The sequence below is a fragment of the Tetrahymena thermophila genome (assembly GCF_000189635.1).
Source record: "Tetrahymena thermophila SB210 genomic scaffold scf_8254472, whole genome shotgun sequence".
Classification (NCBI taxonomy): domain Eukaryota; phylum Ciliophora; class Oligohymenophorea; order Hymenostomatida; family Tetrahymenidae; genus Tetrahymena; species Tetrahymena thermophila.
The window spans coordinates 43,267-61,541 of NW_002476248.1; the positions used below are offsets into that span (position 1 = coordinate 43,267).

Below are 18,275 nucleotides of genomic sequence, written 5' to 3' on the forward strand. Positions count from 1 at the left end.
TGAAACTTTTTTGATAAAATTAACAATTTTGTTTAAAATTATAATTAAAATTTATTTTATAAATAATGTAAATAAAATAGCCAATTTATTTTTTTATTTATTATTCGATCAATTTTTATGTGAATTTTAAATTTTAAATTTTATTCAATCAAGAAAGAAAGAAAGAAATAAAAAATGTTTAAATATTTATTTTAATTAGCAATTTATTTTTCTTTAAAATATAATTTGTTGATGAAAAAAATTTTTTAATTTTATAAATATTTTAATCCTTAATTTATTTACTTTGAAGCAATAATATCAGATTATTTTAACTATTTTTTCCTTTATTTTTAATATTAATTTTTTTCAAAAAAAAGTTCCTATAATTCAATTCAGTTCAAGAGAATAATTATTTTTGTGGTTAAAGCATTAAAATAAATAAAAAAATAGTAAATATTTTTATAAGTTGCATTTTAGATCAAAATCAATAATGATTTTAAATTATAAATCATTTTTATAATTTTTTATAATAGAAATGATTTTACAAATTGTGAAAAATTGATAGAGTGTTTTATGCTTATAATTATATTCGAAATGATTTTTTCTAATTATAAAAATAAATAGGTTGTTTTATGCTTATAATTTATATTAGAAATTATTTTTTCTAATTGTGAAAAATAAATAGGTTTTTTTATGCTTATAATTTATATTAGAAATGATTTTACAAATTGTGAAAAATTGATAGAGTGTTTGTTTTATGCTTGTAATTTATATTAGAAATGATTTTACAAATTGTGAAAAATAAATAGAGTGTTTTATGCTTATAATAATTGCAATTAAAAAAGAAAAGCTTTGTTACTTATTAGAAAAATAAATAATTGTAAAATAGTAAAGCGTGGTGATTGCAAACATACTTGATATATTGGATAATCCTTAGACATAAATGATTAAATAAATGAACCAATTATTAATTATATTTAAAATAGTAGACAAAAACAAATTAGGTTTCAGCAAGTATAAAGTTAAATGAATAAATATTAGGGAGAATAAAATCAAGTAAAATGTATTTAAAGATTAAATTTTTAAAGAAAATAAGGGGAAAATATTCTTAAAATAAAATCAAATAATCAATATCACAAAATAAATACAAGGCCAATTAATTAGTGAATATTTTTAAATGAAAACAGTTAAAAACTTTAGTGAAAATTAGCCATTCACAGTGAATGCAATGCAGAAAAATACATATGATTAATAAATAGATAGATAGATAAATTGATATATAGATAGATAGATTGTTTGATTGTTTGATTGATTAATTGTGTTTTACTTTTTAAAAAAATATTTGTAAATTGAAAAAAATTGATAAATTAATTAATTATTTATTTATTTGTTTATTATAAAAAGTAAGTATTAAAAATAAGTTAATAAATATCGTTTATACCAATTTTAGCTAAAGAAATAAAGAAAGCCGGTTGAACCATCAAAAAAAGCTAGCAAAAAAAGTAAGATAGAGGCTAATTAAAGCAACATAACAAGTATTTGCACATCCTATCATGTTCTTTACAAGGCATAGGAGTACTGTTTTAGAAAAATAGCTCAATAAGTCTAAGCATTTTTTTGGCAAGACGCCCTTGTATATCTTATAGCACTTTACTTATAATGTAAATGTTCATTTTTAGCTTAATTATAGCACAAAATCTTGATTTATTTAAGTCTCCTTTTTGATAATCAATCCTTTTTATTAAAATTAGTTTGAATTTCAAAATGGGTTGTCATCTTTTTCATCTAAATAGCTTCCAAAAGAATTTAAATTATAGCAATAAAGCGTATTCATTTATTTTGATTCGATATTTTCTTAGTTAGTTAGCATCTTTCGATTTAATAGTCTGACTCAATCAATAAATCAATAATTTAATCATTCATCACTATGTGGACAATTTTACAAATTGCAAATACAATTCCAAATCAAACTGAAATAGTAAATGAATGTATTCATTGCTTTGGTTGGTTCATAAAGTAGAATGATAATTTATTTCTAATATTTGAACTATTAAACAAATAAAATAAATTAATTTGCGTTTGTAATTTGTTTGCAACAATGATATGATTGATTATTGACTACATTATCTTATGCATTCATAACATTAACTTAAAATGGTAATCTAAATAAAAACTATAAATTAGGTTTTAACAATAATTGTCTCTTCGCTCATTAAATCGCTGCTTAGATTTGGAAATTTCTTTTTTTTAATTTTAGTTATTTTATCCTTTTCCCTCAAGCTATATCAAAATAGGTAACAAATACATCTATTTATTTAATTATAAGCATTAGTTTACTTTATCTCATATTATACTTTACTTTTAATATTATTTTATATAATAAAACCTTATTCTTAAATTATTCAAATTAGCATATTTCTGATAGTCCCTCTCTTGGTCAATTTAATTGTAGCTATTTCAAAAGATATTTATATATACCTTTCTATTATTTCTTACGGAACTCTAAAAATAGATGAGAAGGGATACTATGTAATTAATTAATTAATTGCTAACTAACTAACTACTTCATAATTTGATAACTCTTTAAATTTCAATATTAATTCAAAAAACTATTATTCAAGATATTCTTATCTGCTTTTCAAATTTTATTCAGTTAAAGCTAACAAAACCAATAAATAAATCAATCAATTAGCCATAAATAAAATTTGATAAAATAATAAAAATACACTTTGAACGATAAATAGTTAAGCAAAAATATAAATAAGTAAGCATTTAATTAATCGGTAAATTGACAAGTATTATGAAGTTGATTTAATTTAATATATTACTTAAATAAATGCTAAAATATAAGATATATTTTATCAATTACCATAAATTCTCATGAAAAATAAACTCCAAAAATAATTAATAAATATTTTTATGCTTTTAAAAATATGAGAATTTAAATAAAAAATTATTGCCAAAGCACGGACTCAATTAATGATAATCTACATAAATTAATATTATTTATTAATTAATTAAGAATATGAAAAACGAATTGATATATTTATTCAGCTTAAAAAATTAAATTAAAATAGTATAAATCTAAAATAAAAAACAATTTAAAAAAGAGAGGAATTTAATTTTAAAGAATAGTTTTTTGAAATAAATTAGATAGATTAATTTTTTTTATAAAGATATGAAAAATTAATTTTAATTTAAATGTAATTAATTAGAAAGCTGATTTTACTAATGCACCTACTTTGAAAGAGATTCCTGGAATAAAAATAGAAATCGGTGATATAATAATTTTAAAGAAAAAAGATTATTGTCCTGCAGATATTGTTTTATTAGACTGCAAGGACGATTGGTGCTTTTTAGATACAATAGAAATAGATGGAGTTTCTTAATACAGTATCAAAAAGCCTTTAGCCCCAATAAATGGTAAAATTTCATTGTGAAAATAAAGAAATTAATTATTGATTTTGTTTTTTATGAAAAGCAAATAAAAAAGACATGAAGAGTTTTATTAGTACTTACAAAGAGTATTTTACAGGTAAAATAGAGTATACAAAACCATAGAGATCTGAGAAATAATTTCAGGGTTACCTCAAACTTCAAAATGATCCTAAAGGATAAAATATCGAATTTTCAAATCTAATATTAAGAGGAAGTCAAATTAAGTATTCAGATTGGGTTATTGGTTTAGTCATTACAAAGGGAAAGGAAATTACAAATGTATCTCAGCTGCAAAACTCCTCTTCAGACAGAAAGTTCAAAAACTTTCTTAACAGATTTATGCAAATGAGCATAGTCTGGATAGTCTTTGGAATACTAGTAAATAAATATTTCTTATTATTTAAAAATTTTAGCAAATCTAACATTTTTTTAATTAAATGAATAATTTTAATTAATTAAATTTTTTTAAATAGACTACGTCTGTTTGGAAAACTTTGCACGAATAGAGCTAAATATTCAACAATATTTAGCCTAGCTGGATAATTTAATTGATATATGCTATTTAAGTGTATTCAACTCAAGCGCCTATTATAGTTTATTCTATGATAGACATTTGCACAATTTTGTAGAAGTTTATTGTTGAACGAAAATATGGAAAACAATAAACATAAATAGTAATAAATAATCCTGACGCTGTCTCTAATTTATGTCATATTGACTATGCTGTTTTTAGCTAAACTGGAACTATAACTCAGAAAGACTAAGAGGAAATTGTGGGCATTAATTTATGATGGAAAGTTTTTCTAAGTCAATGAGTCCATGATGAGAGGATTATAGGAAAAGCAACAATAAAAAAATATGTTTACTGAATAATAATACGAAAAACAAAATACCAATCAAAAATACAATAATAGTCCAAACAATGTCAACAATACTTAGCTTATAGAATTGTCCAATTTAAAAACTCTTCAGTAAGATGGATTGTTACAAACGCAATATAACGCAGTTAGGATGAATTCTATGGGAGAAGTTAAATACCATTCCTAACAATGATAATACTTTTATTAATGACACATCTTATTTTCAAACTAATAAATCAATAAATGAAAATAACATCAGTTAATTTGAGAGCAAAGCAGGAAATCGTAACAGCGAAAATAGTAGCATTAATATTTCTAATCCTTTGAATCCAAACAATAATTTTTTCACGTTTAAGAAACATCCAAAAAATCAAGAACATATATCCTTTCTTGATATTCATGATAAGAACAATAAAAATGAGGGAGATGAGTATAGTTTACAACAAGCATCGCAGAATTAAATAAGTAGTTAGTCTAACATTAAATAAGATCTTGATTTTGTGCAAAGAATTTATACAAAAACTGGCACTCACACCTATCTAAATATGTTAGATAATGCAGACTAGATTATAAAAGAAGAAGAAGATATCGAGACTGCAAGAGATCCCTCAAGCAAGGCTATAAGTTTCAAACACTCTTAAAATATATATATTGAGGGGCAAGAAAATCCAATTAATATATAATCATAATGCATATAAACTCCCCATCTAAAAATAACTGAAAATCTAGGTTTTTTACAAGAACCGTAATTGCCTAATATATTAAATTTGCTAAAAGAAGAATAAACAAACACAGACAAAGACAAGCTTAACTAGCCTAAATAGGAAGTAATGATTACAAAATTGTAAACATTTATGGAAGATTTAGGTAAAACCTAATCTATATCAAATAGCCAATCCAGAGATGGAAGAACCAATTCCGTCATGACTGTATAAAAAAATTTATTTATTAAAATAATTCTTTTAATTAATTATAATTTATTTGTTACTAGGTTACGAATAGAAGCATCCCTCTTGAAAAGGCTAACTAAAAAGAAATTCCAACATTCTCTAGTTATATCAATAAATCTAAACTCACAACTAGCTCCAACAACAATGCAGAAGTATAAGATCTCTAAATATTGTAAAACGATAACTCAAAACCTGACTCAAATTAGTAATTAAAATAGTTATTTTTTTTAAATCAATTATAAAAAATTAAATATTGACTTAAAGCATTTAAAATTCGTTGAAATTTTTAATTAAAGATGAAATATTTTTTTTTCATTAAAAAAAATAATTACCAGAATAATTTGAAGCTTTTAAAATTAATTGAAATCTTTAATTTAAGATGAAATGTTGTTTTTTTCATTAAAAAAAATAATTGCAAGAATAATTTGAAGCTTTTAAAATTAATTGAAATCTTTAATTATCTTTAATTAAAGATGAAATGTTGTTTTTTTCATTAAAAAAAATAGTAACAATAATAATTTGAAGCTTTTAAAATTAATTGAAATCTTTAATTAAAGATGAAATGTTGTATTTTTCATTAAAAAAAATAAATGCAAGAATAATTTGAAGCTTTTAAAATTGGCAGAAGTTTTAAATTAAAGATTAATGCTTTTTTTCATTAAAAAATAATGAAGCTTTTAAAGTTAATTGAAATTTTTAACTAAAAATGAATGGTTGGTTGTTTATTCATTAAAAAAAATAATTGCTAGAATAATTTTAAGTTTTTAAAATTATTTGAAATTTTTAATTATTGAGAATGGATGTTTTTTCATTAAAAAAAATAATTACTAGAATAATTTTAAGCTTTTAAAATTTGTTGAAGTTTTAAATTAAATATGAAAGGTTATTTTTTAATTAAAAGAATAATCTGATAGAATAATTTGAAGCTTTTAAAATTTGTTGAAGTTTTTAATTAAAGATTAATGGTTGTTTTTCAGCTATTAAAATTAATTGAAATTTTGAATTAAACATGAAATGTTGTTTTTTTCATTAAAAAAATAATTTTCTAGAATTATTTGAAAATTTTATAATTAGTTGAAATTTTTGTTTAAAAATTGAAAGGGTTTTTTTTGATTAAAAAAATAATCTGATAGAATAATTTTATTTAATTTGTCAATTAATTATTTGAGAAAACAAATTAAAATGATTTAATTTTTAATAGAAAGAAAAGTGGAAGGTTTTTTCAAGAAGTTGAGAAGGTATTCAATCAACAAAATCTAGGGTAATAAGAAAGCTAAAACAAAGAGAGTGATACTGGTAGTCTTAAAGAAGATTTAGATTTACAATAAATATAAACTAATTTGTTAATATCTCACGAGAAGAAGCATTCTAATCATAGTAGAAGTAGCAGCTAGAATATTAATAGCAGTCGTTAACAGAGCACTAGTAAATATAAGGTAATCAGACCATAAGCAATAAATATTGAATAGATTTACATTCAAAATAAAAGAGATACCAATCTGTTAAAAGAATTTCGCCCTGTTCAAGATATTGATTAAGGGGAGATGAAAACACCTAAATTACCATTTGATTAGTAGCAAACATAATAATTAAATAATTCGGATTTTGAAAAAAATATTAATAATACAACTTTTTAACATGCAAATAACATTTAAAATACAAGCGAAAATTAAACAAATCCTAACATTAATAATAATAACACAGACACTTATACATAATTTGATGCTAGAAGAAAGAATTATGTGTAAAGAGAAATATATAAATTTAGCGAGTATTAATATACACCAACTCCTCTAATTGAAAATATGCATTCTCAATTAACACTAGAGCACATGTATGAAGAACTAGAAACAATCGAGCATCAATAACAATATTTTAATGCTCCACATTTAGAAAACCCTACAGCTGAGTTTATTAAGTCTATGGTTCTCTGTCATTAAATAAAAACAAAAAAACCAAAAGAAAGTCAAGACGGAATATATATACACGATTTATCTTCCCATGAAGAAAATATTTTGTAGAGATTAGCCTTGACTCTCGATGTCCCCTTTATCTATTCAGGAGCTTTTAATAGCAAAAAATTTTATTAAATTAAATTCAAAAACAGAGAATTAAGATACGAAATAAAAGGTAAAACAACAAATTATTTTTTTTTTTAAATTTTAGTGCAATTTTAAAGTCAATTTTTTCAATTGGAATTTGATAAATAAAAATTAATTTAATTTGATTTTTTTAATAATTAAAAACAAATTGTTTTGATATTTTTAGGAGTTAACACATATTCGCAAGAAAGAGGAAGATTTTCTATAATATTAAAAGAACAAGCTCTAATAGATCACACATAAGGAGGAATAGGAAGCAATCATACTCCAAGTTCTCCAGATAGAAAAAAAAATAGCTAAAATGAAGATAAAAAATAATTTATGCTTGTGAGAGGTGATGAAAAATCAATCCTACACAAATGCTTAATGTCAAAAACTGAAAAAGATAAATTGAATAAACTGCTTAATAATTTTTCTATGAATGGTATGCATTTCATAATTTATGCGAAGAAATATGTGACGAATAGTTAGATATCTGATTTTAAGAAATAAATATAAATGGCACACTAAGAAGCAAATGATTAAACTGAAACAATCATAGATAATTTTGAATCTGATCTTACTCTTTTAGGTATTGTTTGCCTTCGCTAGAAGATGGTCCCAGATATTCACCAAACAATAGATATTATTAGAAATTCTGACATTTGCACTTGGGTGCTTTCAGGAGACAAACAATAAAAAGCAATAGCAGCCGCTTTATAAGCAGAGATTATAGCTCCTCATTCCGAATTTCTTGTTATCGACTAAACAAAGTAATTTTTTAAATTAACCAATAAATTTTTAGCGATTTATGAATAGAAAAAATAAGTTAACATTTTGTAATAATTAATCAGCTATGACGAACTTAAGTATCAGATAAAAAGTCATTTGCTATAAGTGCAAAAGCTCATTTTAAAAGAAGATGAGGATACAAACTCTCCATCTCCTTCTTATAGATCCAAAGCCAATTAAGTTAGAACCAGAAGACTCTCCTCTATGGTAGGACACAAAGGAAAGGGAGACTCATAAGATTAAATGAATAGACTAGTTTTATAAGTTAATGGAAATTCTCTATTGCAAATTTTAAAAGATCCCTATCTTAAAAGTCACTTCAGTTTTTTGTGTATGATCTGTAAAAGCGTTATTGGCTATGATTTTTCACATGAAGAAAAGGCTCACATGACCCAGCTAATTCATGAGTCATTTGTTGTTAAACCCACAGTCTTAGCAATCGGTGCTTCATGGTGTAATTACTTTTATTAAAAACAAATTATTTTATTTAAGCAATTTAATAAACAATAAATAAAAGTATTGAATTAAAATTAAAAATACATGATTTTTTAATAAAAAAGTATAATTTTAAGTATAAAATAAAACATGATTTTTGAAGAAAAAAAACATAGCATTTGAATAAAAAAAAGATGATTTTTGAATAAAAAAACATGATTTAAGAATTAAAAAAATATCATTTAAAAATTTAAAACCATAATTTTTGAATAATAAAAACACAATTTTAAGTATAAAAAAATTATTTTAGAATAAAAAAACAAAACATTTCAATGAAAAATGATGATTTTTGAATACAAAATATAATATTTCAATAAAAAAAACATCGTTTAAGAATTAAAAACCATAATTTTTGAATAATAAAAACATAACTTTAAGTAAATAAAAAAATGATTTTAGAATAAAATACCATAATTTTGAGTACAAAATAAAAAAAGATTTTAGTATTAAAAAAAACATAATTTTTGAGTAAAAAAATATAACATTTGAATAAAAAATGATTTTAGAATTACTAATCTTTGAATAAAATAAAATTTAAGTTTCGTATAAAAATATAAATTGATTTATAACAAAAAGGCGATTCTTGGATGATGAACGTTGCTGACGTTTCTTTGCAGATCGATTCTCCAGGAGATAGAGCTAATACTCATCAGAAAAGAATGTTGGGCGATATTTTAATAGACAGACTAAAAGACTTCAAAAAGAGTATACTGGATGAGTCTATACATTTATAGGAGAAGATTAGGTCTTTAGTTATTTTAATTTTTAAATACTCTTTCTTCTACACTTTGCTAAATTACATTAATGCGCTCCACAGCTATCAATACTATACCTTAGCAGTTTAATATAATTAAATTCTAATGAATCATTTTCTTTAGATTATTATTTCTTCTTTCTTCTTGTTTAGTGGTAGATTCAACACAACAAGGAGCTGTGTTATTAACGTATATCCCTCTTTTTATCGCTTTTGCAAGAACTACTTTTCATGGATAAAATCCCATTTCTTAGAAACTATTATTATGGGAGCTGTTGAGGGCTTAATAGTATCTATTCTGTTAGAGGATACTTTTTTTGGATACAATAGTTCAGATGGAAGACTGCGAGATGACAAAACTGTGTCTGATCTTCTATGTATAATATACACTCTTTCGCTTGTAATAATGACTTAATGTCTTAATGGTATTTTCTCCCTTAAAGCTAGGATTCTCCATTTATTTTTCTCTATAGTCCAAATAACTCTCACATTAGTGTAAATTAACATTTTTTGAAATCTCTTAAAGAAATTAAAAATTTCATAATTAAATAACAAAAAAGGTGGAATCAACACTTAAATCTGAACACTGATTTGTATGTAGTCAATCTCACAGAAACTCTCAATTAATCATGTGTATGGATTATGTTCTTCTCAGTAAGTCTTTTTATATGGACATTCGAAATGCTCTACCAAAAAATACTCAGAAAATATATTACAAATGATATCATTAGGAAATTCATAAAAGAATAATCAGAAAACATGAATTTCTAAGGCTTGCTAGGATTAAAGCCATACCAAAACTACATCAAAAACTTAAAAGCTCATCCAACCATGAACCCCTAATTTTATGCAAACCTCTTCAAAGCCTTATTTACTCATGTTGAGATGGATGGATTCTTGAGAAAAAGTATTTTTATTAATAAACTTCTTCATTTATCATTTAAATTATTTCGTTTATAAAAACTTCTAATTTTCTTTCGATTAAGAGAAAAATTAAATCTTATCTTTATAACCACAAATTTATAAAAATTTTACAAAATAAATTAAAATCTAAATAAATTTTTATTAATCTCTTTTAATTCAATATTCATTTAACCAGTTTTTCTCATCATTTATTATTTTAATAATTTGATAAAATTTTCTCATTTAATTTTTAATTAACTTTTTTGATTGTAAGAATGGATAATAATCGCTAATTTTATTTTTTCAAATCTTCATTTTTTATTTTAATAATTTGATAAAATTTTTTAATTTAATTTTTAATTAACTTTTTTGATTGTGGTTAAACATTTTGATTTTAAAATTCTTTTAAAAAATTATTTAGTCATTGACCCTGGTGAGAAAGTAGAGAATTTATCCGGAATCGATAAATTAAAGCTGAAATTCAATGACGAAAGGTTAGAGAAAAGTTATAGAAACCATAAGTTATAATTTGTTTGGACAATATATTTAAAACCAATTACACTTATGTCGTTTATTCTTTTACTGTCTACCATATTTTATCTGATATACAATTAAAACAACAACACTTATCAATTAATCCTTGATATATTAAGATTAATAGTTGAGTTTTGCTCTACTGTAGCATATGCAACTATTTGGTTCCATAAAAAATTTAGTGTTTTCTAGCTCAGCAATATCATTAAAATTAATGTAAAAGATTTATTTTTTTTTAATTAATTAATTACTAAAGCTAATATTTATTAATATTTTAAATAAAAATTAAAATAGATAAGAGTTCTGCTTTCAACTATTTTGGTTCTGTATTCTATATCGATTGTCTTTTATGATGATAGTGAAATGAATCAAATTCTTTAAGAACACTTGGTATTATTTGCTATATTAAGTTGGGATGCTATTCCTCCTCCTTTCATTTTCCCAATTGTGCTTAATCTGCTTAATTATATCAGCCTTTTCATATTTGTTATTGCAATTTAGAATTAGGGATCAGAATAAAACCTATAAATTTACTATAAAGCTACAATCACTGTTGTGTTATTCTTTTATTCTCTATTGAACATCGGATCTTATTACAATAAAGATTATTTGAGAAGGGATCTCTTCTTGATGGAAAACAGAATCAAATTCGAAGAAAATAAAGTTGATCACGTACTTGCTAATCTTCTTCCTAATTTCGTCAGAAGCAGGTTTAACAGAAGTAAATTTTTTACAAAATAAATTCTTTGAATTCATTTAAAAAAATATCTCATTTTCAATATTATTTTTGAAATAAAAAAATGGTTTGATTTAAAAATAAAATCAATTTCAATAAAATAAAAATTATAATTTTTTTTGATAATTTATTAAATTAAAATTCAAATAAATGAATAAAAAATATTTTTTAACTTTATTAAAGATGGCGATACAAATATAGAAGAAGATCAAGGTGAGGTTGCGATTGTTTTTGTAGAAATTGTTTCTTTTGATGAGATTTTAAAAGAGTAAGATGAGAATTTCATTCATTGGTTAGATAATCTTTACAGAAGCTTTGATTATGTTTGCTAGCGTTATGGCGTTCAAAAGATAGAAGTAAGCAAACATTTTTATTTATTATTTTGAGAGATTAATTAATCAATCATTTTAATTATAGACAGTAGGTAAAGTATACATGGCTTGCAGTGGATTAGATGTAGCTAAACATTAGAAAGCTAAAAAGGGCAATGACAGAATCTGGAGGGAAAATGAAACCAAGAAGGCTCTCGATGCAGCTTTCGCTATATAGAAAAAGGCATAGAAGATCTATTGGGGATCTAAGTCTCAAAAGACTACTTTAAAAATTGGTATCCACTATGGAAGAGTTATTGCTGGTGTTATCGGATATCATAAACCTCAATTTAGTCTTATCGGAGATACAGTAAATACCACTTCTAGAGTGTGTTCTCATTGTGAAGCGAATAACATCACTCTTTCTTAGCAAGCTCATGAAAGAGTCAAAGACTAAGACTATGTATCCAAGGGAGAAATCGTTAAAAATGTCAAGGGAAAAGGTGATTTGCAAGTTTACAAATACTTTAAAAGAGAAAAACTCTTAAGAAGAAGTAAATTTTTTATTTTTCAAATATTTTTATTTGTTATTTTCATACAAAAAATATTCAATTTATTTTTTTTATTGACAGATTCTGATAAAGATTTATCTCTGGATAATACGCCTTACTTGAAAAAGAAGTTAACTGAAGGAGAAAAAAGAAGTCCTTAACTATTAAAATCGTTCTCATTATAGGGAAATGCTCTTTTAACTCAAAATAATATTAAAACTCTATTTTAATTTCCTTAAAACGGAAACGCAAATGGGTCACCTCATAATTAAAATAATTTAGGAAATATAAATAATTAGAATTAGTCAAACAATAACAGTAACAATAATAGTAATATAATACCATCAATTAGTTCTATAAATTAATCTTCAAGATAGAATAGCTAGTGTGGAAATAATTAGACAACAACTGCTGCATTAACTACTACCAACAACAACAGCTCGCTTTATCCTTAGCATACCATTCAACATTATAATAGAGCGGCCACGAAAAAACCAAGTTAATACATCAGAAAGAGCTCGTTTGAAAATCTAGAATAGCAAAGCACTCCTTCTTCAAAATCAAAAACATTCAATTAACTAAATATGATTGATCTCTCTCCAAAAAGAAAATCTAAAAGAATGTCAAACACTGTTGTGATTCCAAGAGTCAGCATTGTTAGTAAATTTGATGACCTCGAAATAGACGAAGAAGAAATTGAGCCAGAAAAATAATTCAACATAGCAAACAGTGAAAGTTAGTATATAAACTAGCAAGATGAAGAAAAGGATGAAAAAGGAACAAGCACCAATCTTTCCTAAAAGAATAATTTAAAATCTCCTCAGCTAAGTAAAAACAATGAGAATTTCTTTAAATTTTTGATCAAAAATTAATAAAAAAAACAAATAAAAAGAGAATTTTAACATAAAAATGAATGAAAAAGCATTTTATTTTTAATATTTTGTTATTTATTTTAATATTTTTATTTTTATCAATATCAGATAAACAGGAATAGGAGACCAATAATGCTGCTTATTTATAGATTAAGAATCGTTGGTTGCTGACTTTGGAAAACGAAAAGGAAGAAACTGTTATGAAATTTAAGAAGATGATTCGTAAAGATTTATAAAAATCATATCAAATTAGTTCTTTTATTGTGATTGCAGTACATTTTTTCAAAACACTTATGCTTTTTGTGATAGGAGATGTGCTTTAAAGTAAAAGAATGACAGTATTAATCACTATAAGAATGATATTCGAAATTGTGCTATTTATACTCATGATTTTATATTCTAAAGCTCTTAACTCGAACTTTTTAAACTACATCAACTTAATATTCCTATTCATCTCTGTGATTTTCCTATAGGTCCTCTCAGGACAAGTGTTTGATCAAGAGAGCTTTAAAACTCTTCTAATTATAGACTACTTTGAGGGCGCTTTGGCTTAAAATGTTATCTCCAACTTCTCGACATTTTCTTTCTAGTAATCACTGATTTTCAATATAATTTACAGCGCAATATGGATCTACAACATCAAAACAAGCTTTATTTAAATTGCCCTTGTTGTGTGCTTGTCTGTTTTTGAAATCATGAGAAACTTTTTTAGACAGAGACTTTACATTTAGAATTATAACCAGATAGTCAAACTCGACAACAAAAAAACTGAAAAAGATTCTCTCCTTCGCCATCTCCTCCCTCAGCATGTTCTCACTAAATTTTTCTAAGACCAACAAAAAAAATAAGAATTTTAAGAAACTTTGCAAGATGTCACCTTGCTCTTTGCAGATATTTCAGGTTTTACAAGCTACTCCAGCAAATCTAGGCCTGAAGACGTTGTTAAAATGTTGCGTGAGCTCTTCATCGAATTCGATAAATCCTGCATCACTAGAAATGTATATAAAGTCTATACAATTGGAGGTAAATGAAAAAACATCATTTTTTAATAAAAGCTGAATTTAAACAAAAAATTATCATTTAATTACAAAATATTTAATAAAAGCTGAATACAAAATAATAAATACTCAAAAATAAATAAATAAAAAATAATAGATTGCTATGTAGTGTTAGGAATGACGAACATAAACAATAGAATAATACATGAAGAAGCTAAAAATGTAGTGGATATGGGTTTCTCTATGATTAAGACAATTTAGTACGTTAGGGATAAAGTGAATAACTCAGACCTTTAAATGAGAATAGGAATCCACACAGTAAATAAAACTAAATATAAATTTTATTAATAGATTTAATAAATTAAATTAAAAGGGAAAGATTTTAGGAGGAATATTAGGAACGAATATAGTCAGATACGATATTTTTGGAAAGGATGTCATGATAGCCAATAAGTAAAATTTAATTAAATTACAAATTTTATATTGAATTTGAATATTTATTTTTAGGGTCGAGTCAAATGGTGTAGGTGGATAAATCTCTGTCAGCGAAGCAACAAAGGTTCTTCTCGAGAATAATTACAAAGATATTTTCTAATTCAAAGATCATAATCCCATTAAACTCAAAAACTTTGAAGAGGAAATTAAAACCTATCTAGTGAAACAAAAATGAAATAATTACCAATTCAATCAATTATCTAAAATTAAAATGGAATTTAAAATTTCTTTCTATTTCAAAACAAAACAAAATTAAATTACCAATCTAAAGTTGTTTAAACATAAAAAAATAAATATTTACATCGATCAATGCATGCATAACACAGTCACACGCAATACAAACAAACAAACAGACAAACAAATAACTAACCTATTAAAATATTAACCAAATTTAATTATTGTAAACAACTAAATTAATTATCTTTAAAAATTAACCACCATATATATAAATAATTTTAAATATTTTAATAAAAAACTAACAAATCAACTAAAAAATAACAAACAAACAAACAATAATTAATTGCTTATATTCATTCCTTGGACTGATCTTACCCTCAACATGTTTTATATTTATTATTTACAATTAAAACTAACTAACTCACTCACTAACTAACTTGTTTTTAAAGTATATCAATAAACCTTCTAAATTCATTTATTTTAATATCAAATTAAGATATTTATTCATAATCTCCTTTTAAAACTCTAAAGTATAAATTTTATTAATCTTTAAGATTAAATTACTCACACAATAATATTTTGAAACTATCTGTCTATTTTAATTAATATTGAAGAAACATTTTTACTTCCTCAATTTTTATTCTATTTGATTCCATAAAGGTTCCTCCTTATAAAATGAAATGAAAAAGTAGATTCTCCTTGTTCCAAATAAGAAATATATCAATAAATCTTAAAAATTTGTTACTATTTTTTGATAAAAAAAGATATTTTCATACAAAATAAAAGTGAATAAATCATAAAAATTATTAAATTTATTCTAAAAATAAATATTTTTATTGATTTTTGAATAGCAATTTTAAGAAACACAAAATAAATAAATATTTTAATTATTTAACTTGTTTTAATTAAATATTTATTTTTTAAATTAAACTTTTGTTTATTTATTTATTAGATTTTTTTATTTTTTTGTTATTTGTTTTATTTTAGTTAAAAGGTTTACTTTAATTTATCATTTAAAATTTTGTGATTTATTTTCGTTTATTTATAAATCTGATTATAAATCAACGCTTTTTTGCTGCTTTTATTTAACATGTTCTTAACAAATAAACAATTATTGATGGAATATTTGATTTTTCTATTTTAAAAATAGATAGATTTAAATAGATCATTCTAGATTTTAGTGTAAAAATTCTAATATTATAAGTGAGTAAGTAGTGTCTGATAGACAAATCGATAGACTTTTCCATATAAAATTTTTCTGATTTGAGCTAAAGATAGGAAATTTCTTTTTTTATTAGCTTGAGCGGTGAGGGTGAGCGCTTTAAATTATTGATCAGAGATAGGTGAATAACAAACAAACAAACAAATATTTATTATTTAATTAAAAAAATACAAAAACTTAATTAGCATCAAACTATTTATAGTAAAGCAATATCAAAATGTTGTCAAGAGCTATTTCAACCTTTGCAAAGAACCAAGTTCTTCAAAAATCACTTTATTAAGGAACTGCTCCTCTTTACAATTTCACAAGATTTTCTGAGAAGCTCAACAGAGTTAAGAGCAAATCCAATGAAGGTTTTGCCTAACCTGATAACGATTCAGCCATGCATCATGTTATTACTAATGATGGATTGAACGCTTTCATTACTAGAGTTTACAAGACTACAGGTTTAGGTATTATGGGTGCTTTGAGTACCTCTACTTTAGCCGTCTCTTCTGGTTTAGCATACACTAGTCCTCTTTTCTGCGGTCTCGGAGGATTCGTTATGGCTCTTGGAGGTATTTTGGGAAGCAGCTACATGAGTCCCAATTATTATTCTGAAGTCATTAAAGGATAAGTTCACTAAAAGACTTCTAACACTCCTATGAGATTGGGTCTCTACAGTTTAGGTATGGCTGGATTGGGATTGTCTTCTTCTGTCCTTTTCGGTTCTCTCCACATGATTAATCCTGCCATTTTACCTTTAAGTATTGGTATTACTGGTGCCGTTTTCGGTTCCGCTTCTCTTTATGCTCTTTACAAGCCAAAGGATTCTCTCCTCTCTTGGGGAAGCAGCTTATACGCTGGTTTATTCGGTATGATTGGTTTACAATTAGCTGGTGCCTTGACCCAACTCTTCATGGGTCCTAACTTATTTACATTCATGTGCCACAGAGCTGACTGCTTCATTGGAGTCGGTCTTTTCACTGCCATGGTTGCTTACGATACCCATGTTGCCATTAAATAATACGAAATGGGCAATGCTGATCACTTGGGTGTTTCTATCGATTTTGCTTTAGATTTCTGGAATATTCTTACACGTGTTGCTCAAATTTTGGGAATATATAGCAAGGACGATTGAAATCAAATAATTGATTGATTGACTCAATATGTTAGTTAGATTTTATAATTTTTAAGCAGCTTATTATTAATTTCCTCAATTGAAATAGAATTGATTTTTCTAGAAAAAAAAGCAATAAAAATGATCATTTTTATATAAATATTGTGTATTGAGTCATGAAATGCATAAGTTATAAAGTAAATCAAAATAAATTAATATAATTTACTTTATTAAACAGGCTATTTATGTCTATTTTTATAACTAATCAGTAACATAATTTCTTTATTCTTATTCTTTTTAAATATAGATTTTTCTAATTTATTTTTACAATCAATCAATCACTAATCTGAAATAAATACATAAATCAATCTTATATTGAAATTATTTCGAATTTTCATCAACAAATAAATTATTTCTATAATTAAAATTTACCACTATTAAATAAATTCAAAAAAGTTATTGCATAAAATGTATTATTTTATAAATTTATTTTGCCTTCAACTAAATTATACTCTTTTAATTATTTTAGTTTGCTCTTTCTAAATTTCTGAAATTAAACAAATTACAAAATAAAATAATAAAACATAAAAAATATATTTTAAAAGTGATTCAAATATGTTTTTAAAATAAATAAATATTTTACAACATAAAAAAATATTTAGATTTCTGTATTGAATTTAATTAGCACAATAATTTTTTCAAGTAATTTTTTAATTTAATTTTACGGAAAGAGTTAGCAATTTTTTAATTATTTTAATTATTTTTAAGTTCATTTTTTATTGATTGATTAAATAATTTCATATTATTAATTAGAATTTTATTATTTTCTAAATTAAAAGAATTTTTATTTCAAATCTTTTATTTTAATCTACTTTACTTCAATTAAAACTATATTAGATAATATTTTTTTAATTACATAATTACAAAATTCCTATATTAAAGTATTTCTAAATCTATCTTAAAAAATTAAGTATAAAGCAAATCAATTAATCATAAAATTATATTTTAAATAAGAATCAAAGTAGTGT

The 18,275-nt window shown here is 23.8% G+C and overlaps 5 protein-coding genes across 5 annotated transcripts; all 5 read left to right on the forward strand. All coding sequences in view use genetic code 6, as the record gives it.

The window, feature by feature from the left end:
- Positions 1–3,004: 3,004 nt before the first annotated feature.
- On the forward strand, positions 3,005–4,208 carry TTHERM_01156820 (phospholipid-translocating P-type ATPase, flippase; the record flags this gene model as incomplete). The annotated part of the gene is made up of 4 exons (XM_001030070.2): positions 3,005–3,055; positions 3,195–3,402; positions 3,461–3,795; positions 3,891–4,208. The coding sequence occupies 4 exons, from the start codon at positions 3,005–3,007 to the stop codon at positions 4,206–4,208; spliced, it is 912 nt and encodes a 303-aa protein (XP_001030070.2).
- A 31-nt stretch (positions 4,209–4,239) lies between these two features.
- On the forward strand, positions 4,240–4,470 carry TTHERM_001156821 (adenylate and guanylate cyclase domain protein; the record flags this gene model as incomplete). The annotated part of the gene is made up of 1 exon (XM_012799376.1): positions 4,240–4,470. The coding sequence occupies one exon, from the start codon at positions 4,240–4,242 to the stop codon at positions 4,468–4,470; it is 231 nt and encodes a 76-aa protein (XP_012654830.1).
- A 352-nt stretch (positions 4,471–4,822) lies between these two features.
- Positions 4,823–14,924, forward strand: TTHERM_01156830 (adenylate and guanylate cyclase domain protein; the record flags this gene model as incomplete). The annotated part of the gene is made up of 16 exons (XM_001030071.3): positions 4,823–5,206; positions 5,269–5,432; positions 6,429–7,357; positions 7,496–8,081; positions 8,163–8,554; positions 9,172–9,844; positions 9,910–10,256; positions 10,674–11,002; positions 11,081–11,507; positions 11,706–11,878; positions 11,940–12,387; positions 12,466–13,212; positions 13,365–14,279; positions 14,412–14,572; positions 14,628–14,707; positions 14,762–14,924. The coding sequence occupies 16 exons, from the start codon at positions 4,823–4,825 to the stop codon at positions 14,922–14,924; spliced, it is 6,918 nt and encodes a 2,305-aa protein (XP_001030071.2).
- Positions 14,925–14,960: 36 nt separating this feature from the next.
- TTHERM_001156839 (hypothetical protein) lies at positions 14,961–15,509 on the forward strand (the record flags this gene model as incomplete). The annotated part of the gene is made up of 1 exon (XM_012799377.1): positions 14,961–15,509. The coding sequence occupies one exon, from the start codon at positions 14,961–14,963 to the stop codon at positions 15,507–15,509; it is 549 nt and encodes a 182-aa protein (XP_012654831.1).
- Positions 15,510–16,365: 856 nt separating this feature from the next.
- On the forward strand, positions 16,366–17,268 carry TTHERM_01156840 (inhibitor of apoptosis-promoting Bax1 protein; the record flags this gene model as incomplete). Its single annotated transcript, XM_001030072.3, has 1 exon — positions 16,366–17,268. One exon carries the CDS (start codon positions 16,366–16,368, stop codon positions 17,266–17,268), a length of 903 nt encoding a protein of 300 aa, XP_001030072.1.
- Positions 17,269–18,275: the final 1,007 nt, after the last annotated feature.